A 15,793-nucleotide genomic window follows, 5' to 3' on the forward strand; every position below is an offset into this window, starting at 1 on the left:
GCATTATAAATCCTCTTTATATGCGCTCGATTTTGATCTTTAATCTGTTTTACCAAATTTTCATCCATTAATGTAATACCAACCTTTTGATCTAACTTCCACCTAGCTTGCAATTGAGTATACTGAAACCAGGACTGTACAATATTTTCTTGTTTTAACTCAGCTAACGACTTTAATTACCAATCATTCCCTACCAATCTAAGTAATTTCTTATAAGAAATCATATCCAAATTCACACCCATAGATACACCTTCTATCGCGTGTCCAGGAATCCCCCAAATTGGTATTTTATAATTTAACTTATAATAATACTTTTTCCAGACACGCAATAAAGCACTTCTTAAAATATGAGATTTAAAAGCCTTGTCAACTTTTTTTTATCATAAATCAAATATGCATGCCACCCATATAATAAGTCCCAACCCTCAAGATGAAGTATACTTTTATTTGTTAAATTAAGCCAATCACTAACCAGTGTTAAAACCACTGCGTCATAATATAATTTCAAATTACGCGCCTTAAGTCGTCCTCTCCCTTGCGTCCTGTAAAATCTTAAGTTTTTCCCTTGCCCAAATAAATTTATTAATACCCTTCTGCCAAATTAGCATCTTTTTTCAAAATAGGTATCATTTGAAACAAGAAGAGAAACTTTGGTAGAACATTCATTTTAACAGCTGCAATTTTCCCCAACAAAGATAATTGTAATTTTTTTCCAATTATTTAAGTCCTTTTGTACTTTTAACCATAATGTCTCATAATTATTCTTATATAATTTTACATTAGAGGCTGTAATATATACTCCCAGATATTTAACCTTTTTCACTATTTCAAAACCTGTCAATTTAACTAACATTTCCTTTTCCTTCATAGTCATGTTTTTAGATAATATTTTAGTCTTATTATTATTTACCTTAAAACCAGAAACTTTCCCATATTGAGTTATAATTTCCATCAAGTCTATAACCAATTGAGTCGGTTGAGATAATGTCACAACCAAGTCATCCGCAAAGGCTCTTAAGCTATAATCATTCTGTTTTATTTTTATTCCCTTTATTATAGTTGATTCGCGAATTTTGATCAGTAAAATCTCCAATGTTAAAACAAACAACAATGGTGATAGTGGACATCCCTGTCTTGTAACTTTTTCAATTTTAAATGTCTCTGTTAATCCCCCATTAATTATAATTTGTGCCGATTGTTGTTGATATATAGCCCTAAGAGAATATAAAAATTTGTCCCCAAAATTCATTTTATCAACAACTTTCAATAAAAATTGCCAATTCAACTGATCAAAAGCTTTTTCAGCATCCAAAAATATCAATGCCGCAGGGACTTGGTTGTTCTTATCCAAATACTCAAGTTAAATTAACAATTTGTCTTACATTATATTTCATATATCTTCGAGTTATAAATCCAGACTGATCACTATGAATCATTTGCTCCAAAACCTGCATTAATCTACTTGCCAATATTTTTGAGAAAATCTTATAATCTGTATTCAAAAGCGATATAGGTCTATAATTCTTAGGCTGGGTAAGGTCTTGGTCCTCCTTTGGAATCAGCGATATAAAAGCCCTTCTCTAAGACGGAAGCAGTTCTCCTCCAATCTGGATATTATTAAAAAGTTCCTTTAATGGTTCTATCATCTCTGTAGATAATATTTTATAATAAATTGCTGATAATCCATCTGTACCAGGAGCCTTACCCACTTTTAACTGCTTAATTTGTAAAATAATTTTCTCAGAAGTAATTAAACAATTCATCTCCTTTCGTTGTTCATTTGAAAGTCTAGGGAAATGTGCTGCCTGTAGGTACTTATCTATATCTAAAGCTTGTATATTTTCACTAGCATATAATTTTGTATAAAAATCTAAAAAACTCTTTTTAATCAACTTTTGTTGATATACCTCTTTACCTTTATATTCTATTTTCTCTATAATACGTGATTTCTGTTTCTTCCGTAATTGATAAGCCAACCACCTACCAGGCTTGTTTGCATTACAAAACGTATTATGTTTCGCATAACGCAAATTAGTTGCAACCTGATCAGCCATAACATATTAAATTGCTCTTTCAACATATTTATGGAAACCCTTAATCTATTATCTGATGGGTTCAAAATAAAACCTTTCTCCTTCGATTTAATCTCTTCTTCAAGCTCTTTACATTTTTGCATCTGCTTACGCCTATATCCATTATTCATATGAATCAAAACCCCTCTCATATAAGCTTTACTAGCATCCCAAACCATTGCCATCGATGTGCCTTTATGCATATTCAAAGCAAAAAATTCTTTCAAATGTTTATTTTTATTTATTTTATTTTAATTCCATTTATATCCCGCCCTTCTCCGAAGACTCAGGGCGGCTTACAAGCTTAGCAGTAGCCTTCATTCTATGTATATGCCTGCTTATTAGGGCTTTCACAGCGAAAGCACCTCATATCTAAATACATTTTCATTCAATCTCCAAGATCTTCTGTTCCCATCTTCAGCAAATAACTCCAACCATGCAGGGCTATGATCTGACAATGTTCTAGGAAAGATCTTAACATTCTTGGCCCTGGAGAAAAAATCAGTAGTAATTAAAAAAAATCAATTCTGGAAAACGATTGGTGCCTATCCGAAAAAAAAGTAAAGTCTCTATCTTCCACATTCCGTTCTCGCCAAATATCTCTTAATTCGAAATCATCTTTCAAATCAAAAAAAGCTTTAGGCAATTTAGAATGATTAGGAGAATTTTTGAAAGATCCCTTCTTGTCTTTACTTGAATCCAAAACACCATTCCAGTCTCCCATCATAATAACAGATTTATAATCCAATTGAGTTAGTTTGTGATGTAAAAACTTATAAAACTTTTGTTGCTGTTGATTAGGGGCATATAATCCAATAATAAGAACTTTTTTGCCTCGTAGCACTAATTCAATAATAACATATCTTCCTTGTATATCAGATTCAATTAATCTAGCCGATAAATCTCTTCTTACATAAATAACCACTCCCCCCTTTTTATCTGGGGCAGAAGCTATAAAATGTGATCCCAACTGAGAACTAATCAAATACTTTTGATCTTTCGCAGCAATATGAGTCTCCTGTAAGCAAACAATATCATTTTTATGTTGTTTCAAGTAGTGAAATACTTTCTTTTCTGTGGTGAATTCAGGCCATTAACATTCCATGTCAGAAGCTTTGCCATCCTTAGTGGCCTGGAGCCTCTGGAACACTGCTTGAAGATCAGCCATTGATCTCTTCGGTCGTGCCCCTCCCACAGGCTCTGTAGTAATCGGGCCTTGTATTGTTGGTCCAGAATAGCCTTCTGCTTCTGCTCCTTTTCTTTACATCTGTACGCAGCCCGAGTCATCCTCTGTTCCTTTGGATCATCCTTTACCTCCAAGCTCTGTTCCAGTAGGCTCAGCCTGCGGTAAATCTCCTACAACCAGTGACATTGCACCTTCAACTGGTTGTTTATCTTCCAGCCTTTCTTCTATTCTCTTAAGTCGTGGAGATGGTGGTGAACCTGCTTTCAGGACATAAGTATAAAAATCTTTTGCCTTTGAAATTGTATTAAGTCTATATCATGTCCCTGCATAATTCACCACTATTCCTATAGGTATTTCCCATCTAAACTGGACCTGTCAGTTTTTGAGCTCCTCAGACAGAAAGGCGAAATCTTTTCTTTTTCTAAGAATTTTTGGAGGTATTTCTTTTAAGATTATAATGTTTTGGTCTGCAATTTGAAATCTCTGTTTGTAAAAAGCCTGAATAATTGCATTTCGAAGTGATCTCCTGGAAAAATAAATAACCACATCTCTGGGTAAATTTTTCTGCCTCGCAATCCAGGAATTGACCCTAAATATCCATCTCTCTTGATAACTCCTCAGGTTCACATCCCAGAGTAGGAGCTATAGCTTTTGCCACCTCCTCTTTCAGATCTTCTCGTGGATCCTCCTTTAATCCTCTTATTCGCAATGCAAATTCCATATTGTGAGATGGTCACTTCATCCTCTGTTATATCAATCTTGTTTTCAACTTTGACAACTCTGCTTTCTAATTTTTCAGTATTTTCCACAACTTCATCCACCCGATCATCCAAACGTTCAATATGTGTAGCTAACCCTTGAAGTGCAAGCAATATGTCTTCCCTCATTTCTTTATTTTTATTCTCAAGAAGGTCAGCCATCTCCTTCATTTTACTGTCAAGGAGATCAGCCATCTCCTCCTTTATTTCTTGTGTTGCTTGCTTTAAAGCATCTTGAATGTCTTTAAGTGTAAATGCAGGTGGTGGGGGAGAAGGTGGAGGGGATTTAGGCTTAGATTGCACTGCAGGCTGTGCTACAGGAGAAGAGATTGTACTTTTAGAAACAGCAGAAATTCCCAAACGCTTTGAAGCCATTTTCCTGCTTATATAAATCCACTTATAAGTTTCAATTTCCCCTTCAACAAAATCAGCAGTTAAAGAGAAAAAAAAGTGAAATCCCAGAAAAAAGAAAAAAAATATTCTGTAAGAATTCTTTCTTTTAAAGAAAGAAAGAAACTGTAAATACACAAAGTCTAATACGTTGTTTAAACTTTGTTGCCAAATGTATCTCTTTCTTGACACTGTCCTTTCAAACAAAGAAACAGCATTCTGGCGCCATTTTTTCCTTTTAAGTCAACTTAAAATATGGAGAAGATTAATTCTCCCTGAGTTAAAGTTTCCAGCAGTTGCAATTTTTACTTCTCCTGGTCAGCTCTGTCTGCTGTTAAATTACAAGTCCCTTTAAATTACAAATGTGGATGTGGTGTCTTGCTTCGCTTCTGAAGCTCAGAGCAAAGGCATCCTGGAGTGCGGAGGAAGCCTCGGGCTCCGAGGGAGCTCTCACCCTCCGACCCCCAAATAATTAAGGGGGTCAAGGGGAGCTCTACCTCTACCTGAGAACTCTCCTCCCCCCTTCTCCCAAGGGGGAGGTTTTCAAGCCGCGGGACAGCTGATTTTCGCTGTCTCCGCGTGCTTTTCACACAATCGCAGGGCTGGCGGCCAGAAGAAAGCCGCCATCGGCGCGGTGTTGCCACCGGAAGTCAAATTTATTACCTTCTTAATTGTGAACATAATGAATATTGTTTTTGAGGGATATCTGGATGGAAATCTTATTTGTTATTTGTTGCATCCAAAGTTCATTAAATCAGGGTTGCTAAATTGAAGTTTCACTATTTACTTTGGGAATAATCTAGTGAAAGAGTCCAATTAATCTGAACAGTTTAGCAGTGCAGATTTGGAAATTTCTACTCCATAAGAAAGCTTAATAGGGCTTATTTTTAGGTGAGTTTGATTTTACAATATCTAAACTAGTCCTATTAGGAGAGTTAAATAAATATTTAACTCTTCTCCTAACTTCAAGGGACAAAATGCTTAATTTATGGGATATGTTACTAAAACCCAATTTAGCTAGCATGTTATATTTAATTGCACTCAAGCACAAAATGTAACATTACATTTGTTTTGAGAAGCTGCTTAAACTTCTTTTAATGTTGGTTTTTTTCTTTATCTCTCTCCTAGATATAATTATTCCTGAGAATGGGGAGCCTATAAGTTCTAAAGACATTAAGTGCTGTATTAAGCAAATTCAGGAATTGATAATCTCAAGGTTAAACCAAGCAGTTGCTAATAAACTGATAAGTTCTGTGGACTACTTGCGAGAGAGTTTTGTAGGCACTCTGGAAAGATGTCTGAAGAGTCTGGAAAAATCTCAGCAGGATGTTTCAGTACATATTACAAGCAATTATTTAAAACAGGTAAAGCAATATAAATTACTGAGATCATTTTACAGAACTTTTTCTAGGATATTAGCTGATTGAGAGGCAATGTGATGCAAAAGCAATTTGATTTGGATTGGAGAACCTTGGGTTGAATCACAACCCCTTGGGTATGACTATGGGTCAACCACTATTCCAATAACTGCCTCACAAGTTTGTTGGGAGATTAAAAGTGCATGTGTTGAAAAAAAGACAACTTCTTTGAACACTTAGAGAAAAAATGGAATATAAGTTTAATAAACAAAGAGTGCGCACACAAAGATACTGAAGTAACATATACAGAAAGAAGGTTTTTTTCCTAATAACCACCTATGTACTGGAAGACTTCATTCTATGTTTGCTGAGAACATGCTAATGGAGCATCATGTTGTTGAAAATGAGTAAATGGCAGAAGAATAGTAAGGGAATGAGTTGTCCCTTCAAGCGAAAGAGAGACTACCGTGGACAAACCACTGCCTTTGTTGTTCTTCATGTGTAAGGGGATGCATGTTTGCCATAGAAAGTCTCCTCTGTAAACTGGGGGTTTGTAACACAATAAGGACTCTTGATAGTAGTATCCTCACTTTGCAGATAACCTCCATAGATAAGAGATTTCCAAGTAGATACTTGGCCTCAGCATCTGGAATAGAATGACAGTGACTGAGCAGGAATGAAGTCCTACATGCATTTACTTAGGAGTATCAATCATTGAACTAAACAAAACTTAATATAGAGTAAGCGTGCACAGATTTCCTTGTGCTTGAAGCCCAGCACAAAGGCCTGTATCGATCTGTTATCTGTGTAAAAAGAAAGGGGGGGGAAACCCTTAATATTCTTAAGAAAAATTCTAATTTTTCCTCAATTTTCATTCCATTATATGTGAAATAAGCTGAGCTATACCAATCATTCTATCAGCATAGCAGCAGTCTATACATACTTACCTGGGGATATGAACCACTAGACTTAATGGAATCTAAGGCGGAGTAAGTATGTATAGATGTTGCTTACCAAATCCAGATTTCTTCAGACTTTGTGAACATTTGTGTGTGAGAGAATTATGCATGTGTGTGTAGATTGTGACCAATTAATTTTACATATAGGGTATCATATTTTATAAGAAATTAGTTAATATTGATTAAAATCAATCCTATTGATTTTTTTAAAGTGTGGCCTCTTCCCATTGTATTTGTGTGCATGCTATGTTTGCAGCATAACACAGTTGGGTGAGCAGTTAATCTGCACAATTGATTTCAATTGGAGTTGGCAATTCTAACTGACATATTAGAGAAGTTCGGCAATGCACAAGATTATGTATGTATATTGTTTTGATCTACATGACCTCTGGGAAATGGGTTTGCCTTAAATTCAGACTCTTCTTCCTCTTGGGTAAATTGGGAATGGACTGAATTCATACATAGACCAAAATAGTTTGCTTTTTGGCACAAAGAGTCCATGTATTGGAATTTATTTATGAAGCTCTTTCCAAGGTACTCAGTTGTTTAAATATAGTGGACAGTTATTTCAATTTGCAGGTATATAATTAATCTCTTTGCAGATATTGAATGCAGCCTACCACGTAGAAGTTACTTTTCACTCTGGTTCAACAGTATCACGGATGCTGTGGGAACAGATCAAGCAGGTATTAAATATTTTAACAGCACTGATTCATTGTAATGAAATTTATCTTAAGTACATTGTCTTCTATTAATTCATATTATCACCATCTGCATAAGTGGAAAATAGCTACATCTATTATGCATTAAGATTCAGAGGCATCTTATGTTGGAATAAAAGTCAATTGATTTTAAAAACGCAGAGATAAAATAGGGCAAGTGTGTTGGCTATAACAACAACAACAGCCACATTTATCTAGTCTCATCCATTATCTTAATTTATTGGTGCTTGCCAGATCCAAAGTTAGTGTTGGCTAAGATGAAAGCAGCACTTTAATGCTCGAGTTCCAACAGTAAGATACATGTATTTTTTCTTCTTTAGATAATACAACGGATCACTTGGGTGAGCCCTCCTGCTATCACCAGGGAGTGGAAAAGGAAGGTAGCTCAGGATGCCATTGAGAGTCTTAGTGCATCCAGATTGGCAAAGAGCATCTGCAGCCAGTTCCGAACAAGGCTAAATAGTTCTCATGAAGCTTTTGCTGCTTCTTTGCGACAGGTCAGTTTGATGTGAAAAGAACCGCAGAGAACACAAATTAGCATATTTAATCTCAGATTTTCAAGTAATATGAAGGACATCTATTGCTCATCTCTCTTCTCTTTGGCAACATAAAGAACACTTGGACACCATCTTATGTCTTGTAGTCCTTTTAACAAGAGGAGATACAGCTATAAAAACACAACTCTGCTAATTCCATTGAACTGGAGGGTTGTACTGCGTTACAGCTATTCTAGCCATTAAAATGGGTGAAAGGGAGGTGGCGATACTGTAGTGCTCATTTGCCAACTCTTAAAAATTACTGGGGAATAAACATTTTGCATTTGATATTGTGGATTGCATCTAGAGTTACATTAAAAGAGTAGATAAACCAGCTTCAACATGGGCAGAAACTGAAAATCGAACCGGCAACAGCAGAAGATGTTGCTTATTATCTCCTGCTCAAGGGATAATTATAGAGTCCTTGAGTTACGAACATTCTTTCAGTGACTGAAGTTATAGTGGCACTGAATGAAAGGATTTATGACTGGTCCTATTCAATTTTTTTAATATTAATTTTAATGGAAGGAAGTAGAATATTGGGTGAGTAATCTATCTAAATATTATCCAAAGCATGGCACAGATGTACTTATATTAGATCAATTTTGTATTAGCTAGAGGCTGGCCATTCAGGTAGGCTTGAAAAAACAGAAGATCTTTGGTTGAAGGTGCGGAAAGATCATGCCCCTCGGCTTGCCCGTCTGTCACTGGAAAGCAGGTCCTTGCAAGATGTTTTGTTATATGGTGAGCATTGCCACATTCCTTTTTTATTATTTATTAATGGTTTGGCTTCATTTTCTCCTACAATATTTTCAATTTTACAAGTAGATGGTCCTTTATTTATATTATGTACACACAGTAACTGGAATGATTGGAAAAGTTAGAGGTCACCATAACTTAGAAGGCTAATGTTTTAATTCTAACTCTGGACAGTAAGACATTCATGCAATTAGTAATCATATTTAAATAAATCAAATTGTGATCTAAATTGAGCCCATGGCTTGCATACAGTAGTTGCTGTCATCTGTGTCTGCCAGTGGTAGCTATTTGTGTTGAGCAACTAAGTCCCTTAATAAAGGGACTCAAGTTACAACTGTAATGAAGCCTGCCCATCATGGTTGTAACTCGTGATGGTTGTAAAATGGGTCAGTCATATGACAGTTTTTTGGGGGCAGTCATTAAGCAAACCATTGGTTCACTATGGTCATGAGTTTGTCAAAAACTAGAAGAAAATGGAGTTGTAAAATGCAGTTGCATGATTGTAAGGCACTGCTAATAGCCATAAATGCAGCTTGGCTGATGAATGCCTGAAATGTGATCATGGGACCCTGAACAGGGTTTCGAATTCGGGTTGTAGGTACTCCCAGGTAGGTCCATCTGTACTTTGAATGGTTGCTAAACGACCATTCGTAAGTTGAGGACTTTCTGTATATAGCATTCAGATGAGCTATAGAGTTGGAGTTAAAGACAAAGGGTTGAAACTTCAGTATAAATCGGTAGACATAGTATGAAACAACATTAACAGAACACAATTCTTTAAATTAATGTTTAATGGATTGAAGAAAAATACAGTGACTGTGTGATCTGGTGGGAGTTGCAGGTAGAAGACATTATATAGCTTAGCTTATTCTTATTACAATAATTCCCCCAAATCAAGTGATCAGTAAGGTTTTAAATGTTTTGCATTTTTAATTATCTTATAAGTTAAAATTGATTGATTTGAAATTAAAATTAGGAATTTACTTTTAAATACAAACTTCATTTAATTTGCACTAAGAGACATAAGTAGATCCAGCAACATATAAACATATTATTCTTGAATTTAGAGTGTTTATTAATGAAACTTCACTCCTAGGATTCTTTCTGCGGGATTGGGGAAATTGCCCTTTTCCCCCCCTGGAATCCACTATTTCATCTGAAAATAAGTTCTGGAAGGGTATTGGCAGAAATAAAAAACATCACTTAATCCCTCTTCTTTTAGTAGGAGGCATCCCTTTAGTTTGTAAAAGGATAACTCTAGAATGATCTAATACTGTCCAGTACTTCATTGTCCTAAGACCTGGAAATAATAGTGAAAGCAAAATAGAAAAAGAGCTGAAATATTGTACATATAGCTTGGTATAGTTTTATTAAGTTTCAGAGCAGCTATTGAAAATGTAATAAATCTAAAAATACAGCCTGATCTGATGAAACAGGAGATAACAGAATACATTTATAATTCATACCAAATAATAATGCAACTGTCAGGAAGCAGATATCCTTTACATTATATCAGTGTAACATTTGATTAACTCTGATTCAGTATGGTAGTATAAATTATATAAATTATACCGTGAAGAAATTCATTGTATAATTGAACTTATACAATTAATTAATAGTATAGTCATTAACTTTTATTAATAAAAATAGAAAAATACATACTATCAGAAAGGACCATAGAAAATACTTTACTTTGATAAAGTTGATATTTATTTCAGGTAAACCAAAGCTAGGCCGTGAATTGGGCCGAGGGCAATATGGAGTGGTGTACCTATGTAATGCCTGGGGGGGACACTTCCCATGTGCGCTGAAATCTGTTGTTCCACCAGATGAGAAGCATTGGAATGATCTTGCACTGGAATTCCACTATATGAGGTTAGTATAATTACATTTTGGGGTTAATGAGCAGGAAATAGCAAGAAACGCCTGCCAAACTACAGGTAGTCCTCAAGATAAGAAAGGTGACTTAATGGCTGTTCGAAGTTACAACAGACCCCCTACATACAACCTAGTTTCTAAGTTATGGCCACTGCAGTGCCCTGTATTCATTTGCTTTTACGACTGATTGCAGGGATGCTGCAGCACACACACACACACACAAACACACACACACACACACACACACCCGCCTCTCCTCCCCATCCCAATTGTACAGACTGCATTAATAAGGCAGGAAAACAGAGCAGTTTATCCATTGAACGCATAGCATGATTCTGGAAGTGGCAGTGATACCAGAAGGCCCTAGAGATTTCCAAAAAGCAGACTACAGTAGTGAAGGTTATTTTGTACCTCTGTTGCATGATTCAGGAGGTGGCCACCATGTTTCCAGTAGCCGAATTACATTTTGGTAGTTGTAAATATTGTCGCTGCTTCCAGAGTTATGTCACATGGCTGTGCAATGAAGCAATCCTTTCCAGTCTCTGAAATGCCTCGGAGCTCTTGAAAAAGTAAGTGATGAGGAGAGTGTTGTCCTGGTAGGGTAGGAATTGGACCTAAAGCCTATGGGGTCCCGGGGGAGTGAGAAAAGGCCTGTGGGGACCCAACTGGTGGGAAGTGGAGACAAGGTGTCCTAGGAGGATGGGGGAGACTTTGGGAGGCGGACAAAGGCCTTCCTTCCCTTCACCTTATGCTCCATTTAATGACCTGGTCTTTCATTTAATGGCCACATCAAGAAAAGCAGGGGGTGAGGATCATTAAGAAGCGCATTTCGTTTAATGTCTGTCATAACATGTGACTTTAATGGCAAGCCCCCTTAGGTTCGCATCTCAAAGATATATCAAAATCAATATAACTTGGCAAAGTGTCAAACCTTTTAGCAGATTTGCGGTAATTTGCATATTTTCATAGTTAAAATATTTATCTGTAATTTTTTCATCCTAACACTGATGAAAAACAATAGTTTAAACAAAGTGCATATTTCTGAAAGTATAGGTTAAAGAAAAATAATCTTGAAATGTTCTAGGTTAGAAAAACTGCTTTGCTTCTTTTGATAGTAATTGTCTGTTCCTAAGAAATTGAATAGGTAGAAAGATTACTTGGATCTTACTTTTGACATACCCTCTAGGTCACTGCCAAAACATGAGCGGTTGGTAGACCTTCATGGATCCGTGATAGATTATAGCTATGGAGGAGGTTCCAGCATTGCTGTTTTACTGATAATGGAACAGTTACACAGAGACCTCTATACTGGATTAAAGGTAAGGAGAAACTCTTTCAAAACAGGAAAAACTGTTTTTAAAGAAAATGAAATGCCTATGTGACTAGTGGCCCTGTGTGATAGCGATAATCTCAGTGTAATCCTTTCCACTTTCCACTCAAAAGTGTGGTTGTGATAGTATGGTTTAATTTAGTTTAGATTAGATCACATTAGGTTAGCATCTCCATGTTTTCTGCTTATGCCAGCCAATAAGGAAATGGGAATTTAGTAGGGTTATTTAGGTTTCATGCAAGGAGTCAAAAAGCAACATTTTTATTTGCTGGGTCCTATATTTCCCCACCCCATTTTGCTAAATAAATAGATATCACTATTATATTGAGAAATGGGACAGAGAGAAAAAATGCTTTTCTTTCTTTCTTTCTTTTTTCTTTCTTTCTTTCTTTCTTTCTTTCTTTCTTTCTTTCTTTCTTTCTTTCTTTCTTTCTTTCTTTCTTTCTTTCTTTCTTTCTTTCTTTCTTTCTTTCTTTCTTTCATCTATCTCTGGAACCTTCTGCTAAGTGCAAGGAGGAGACCATAATTTTCCCCACACTATTGTCTCAGGGATACCAAAAGAACAATTAACTTATTCAGTTGCCACCCTCAATATTCAGTTGCTTCAGATGGTGCTGAGAGTGTTGAGTTCTCATTGGGCTGCCCTTGAAACCTTTTCCTTCCTCCTTTTATTGCAAATATAGACTTCCCTGAGAATGTGTGTGTGTATTCCGGTTAGAATTCTCATATTCAGCCTAGCAGAATGAAATAGAACAAGCAGAACCATGCCATGACCTTTTCAACTAATCTTCTGAGAGGAACTATTCTCTTAAGAAACTTTTTCCTGAGAAAACCTTTTGTCATATACAAGAATCACTTCTTAATAGTTGGGACTACTAATCACATTAAGAGATTGCTAAAGGAGAGTTTTCTTTTCACTTAGGCTGGTTTGACACTGGAGACAAGATTACAGATTGCACTGGATGTGGTTGAAGGGATTCGTTTTCTTCATAGCCAGGGGCTTGTTCATAGAGACATCAAACTTAAAAATGTACTGGTAAGGAATAACTTTGTGCCTTTTAATGCCTATGCTCAAGTGAAATTAAATATAAGTAGGTAAAATAAGGGTTTTATTTAAATCGTTCTCTAAAACGATGCCTCTGCTTTTACAAATAAATAAGTAGAAATTATAGTGATTGTAAAATGGAGCAAAGTCCTCTTGTTCTGTTGAAGAAATATACACACACACCCCTATATATGTTTGTGCATGTAAATTATTTAAAGGCTAATACAGACATGTCAAACACAAGGCCCGGGGGCCGGATCCGGCCCGCGAAGTGGTTTCATGCGGCCCGCGAAGCCATCCTGGAAACAGTGAGGGAACAGCCCCCACTGCCTTGGCCCTGGCCCAGAGACCCTCCTTCTGCCAGAGACCCTCAGATCTGTCCCACTCCTGCCCAGGCCCCCATAGGCACACTTGATGCAAACGATGTAGAGCTGGCCACGCCCACCCAGTAGGCCATACACACTCTAGCCACGCCCACCCAGTAGGCCACGTCCACCCTGGCCACGCCCACCCGGCCCCCTGAGGGCAACCACAATGCTGATGCGGCCCTCAATGAAATTGAGTTTGACACCCCTGGGCTAATACACACACACACACACACACACACACACCATGCTCTACATAGATTACTCTTAAAGAATTATGTTACAAATTGTACTACAAATTGTAATTGCACTGTTAGCTAGTGCAAAATATAGATATTACAAATCTGAAAAGGTTACCAGTTGCTTATTGGTTGTGACCAATAAGCAATTGGTAATCTTTTCAGATTTGTAATATCTATATTTTGCACTAGCTAACAGTGCAATTACAATTTGTAATACAATTTGTAACATAATTCTTTAAGAGTAATCTATGTAGAGCATGATGCAATAACCAATATGTGATATAACCAAGTAATGGATAAACTATCACTATATGTAGTTTACTCAGGAAGATTAACAGCTCATAATCCCTTTCATGTAAAATAAAAATAATTATATCAAATTTACCTGATGCTTTTATTTATTAGTTTGTTATTTATATTCTCCCTTTTCTCCCAGGGAAGATGCATAGGGCTCCTTCCCTCATTTTTCTCCAAGAATAACAGTATCTGGTATAGAGATAGAGACTAGACTAACATCACCCAAGTAAATTTCCATGACTAAGTGTAGATTTAACTGTTGGTATTCATGGATCTCCAGTATCCAAAGCACTATATCTTTTTTATTGTACTAGCAGTAAAACAGAATGGATTTGAAAGAATTTCTTTTCTTTCATAAGAAAATTCCATCTAGTCAGTGGTTAAGACTACAACTGTATATCACCTCATGTTTGACATTTTTTTAAGAACTTAATGAGGTATGAGACTCTATGTAATAGTTAAAAGCAAAACCTCTAGTATCAAACCTGATATGATCTAGAGTTATAATAGGAACAACAAGGGTGGCTTGTTGTATACTAGTTAATTACTTCTAAGACCATGTATCTGATGCCACTGGTCGAAGTATGAGACTTCATTAACTTTATTCAGCAAAGACACTTGAAAATAGGAATTGGTTGTAGAAGTTACTGCTTGCTAAAGAGATTTGATGGCAGGATGTTTTTGATAATCGTATTGCTTGTTGTGCAATCATTGTATATTACATTTTATATTCTTTACAGCTGGATAAAAACAATAGAGCTAAAATCACTGACCTGGGATTTTGTAAACCTGAAGCAATGATGTCTGGAAGCATTGTTGGGACACCTATACACATGGCTCCTGAACTCTTCACAGGTGAACTTATCTTGAAAATCTTATTGATTGTTAGCAATGAAGAATTCTGAAGTAAAATCTTGGTAAAATACTCTATATCCAAGAAAATCAGAAAAAGTACTGTTTCTTTCAGGAAAGTTCATGTGTGTATGATAAGGAGAAGTAAACACATTGAGAACTCTGTTACATAGATCTCAATCTTGCAAAACTTTAAAAAAGGAGTTACGGTAATTTCAAGGACAACAAAATTTCATAATTTGGGGCCACTAGAGAGATTCTCTCTTTTGCTCTCTGAAACTACGAAACAAATGAAATAATTGAACGAACTTAGGTAATCCTTGGTACAAATACAAAACGATTTAGCTTAATGTTAGCATTTTATCAGAATGTGAAAATATAATCCATGAATGGTATTGTTAATCTAATTTTCATCACTGTGTTCCGAGAAGCTGCTTGTGAACACTGTGGGTTTAGGAGATGGGGGGGAGGGCAAATTAAAAGCCCTTAACCCAAATGCAATCCTCCAAGGGAAAGCACTGACTTGGTTATCCGGTGCCAAAAAGGGCAACTATCTCATTATGAAAACACTTTCTTAGGAAAACTACACTGCTTAGTACATTTAGAAGGCTAAGGAATGCATAATGCTAGGAAAGAAAAGTAACTCCTTAGAAAGAAACTATGTTACTTCTCTTTGTTCTTTCAGACTACCACTCACCTCCACCTTTATAGTCTTGTCCCATTACCTCATAGTTATACCCTAATAATCTTCCTGACTTTACTGGGCGGATGATCGGTTATATTCATTGAAATATCTGGCTGCCAAATCCAATCCCATGTAAATTATAATTTGTTTAAGTCTATAAATATAGTCTGTAGCTCCATCTCTCTTTAGGCTTGTCTTTGCTTCCAGCACCGTAAATAAACCAATTTGCACTTCAATTATAGTGTTTCCTAGTTTCTGGTTCAACTGAACATTTTTGAGGGAAATGTTTCCTATTTTATACCCAAAATGTCTTATCTCTTGGAATATGGTATGTAGATTCTTGGTATACAAACCTATGA

At 36.2% G+C, this 15,793-nt stretch overlaps 1 protein-coding gene across 2 annotated transcripts in view; it reads left to right on the top strand.

Annotated features, from left to right (window-relative positions):
- The window catches only part of DSTYK (dual serine/threonine and tyrosine protein kinase), a 42,360-nt gene that overhangs the window by 20,221 nt on the left and 6,346 nt on the right, over positions 1 to 15,793 (top strand). For both annotated transcript variants that reach the window (XM_081324112.1, XM_081324111.1), the window contains exons 4-11: positions 5,535 to 5,770; positions 7,326 to 7,409; positions 7,766 to 7,942; positions 8,596 to 8,725; positions 10,459 to 10,615; positions 11,805 to 11,937; positions 12,871 to 12,984; positions 14,638 to 14,752. In XM_081324112.1, the coding sequence (XP_081180238.1) occupies positions 5,535 to 5,770; positions 7,326 to 7,409; positions 7,766 to 7,942; positions 8,596 to 8,725; positions 10,459 to 10,615; positions 11,805 to 11,937; positions 12,871 to 12,984; positions 14,638 to 14,752 (1,146 nt within the window). The remainder of the gene's footprint in view (positions 1 to 5,534; positions 5,771 to 7,325; positions 7,410 to 7,765; positions 7,943 to 8,595; positions 8,726 to 10,458; positions 10,616 to 11,804; positions 11,938 to 12,870; positions 12,985 to 14,637; positions 14,753 to 15,793) is intronic.

Source organism: Vipera berus, assembly GCF_964194415.1.
Source record: "Vipera berus genome assembly, chromosome: 3".
Classification (NCBI taxonomy): Eukaryota; Metazoa; Chordata; class Lepidosauria; order Squamata; family Viperidae; genus Vipera; species Vipera berus.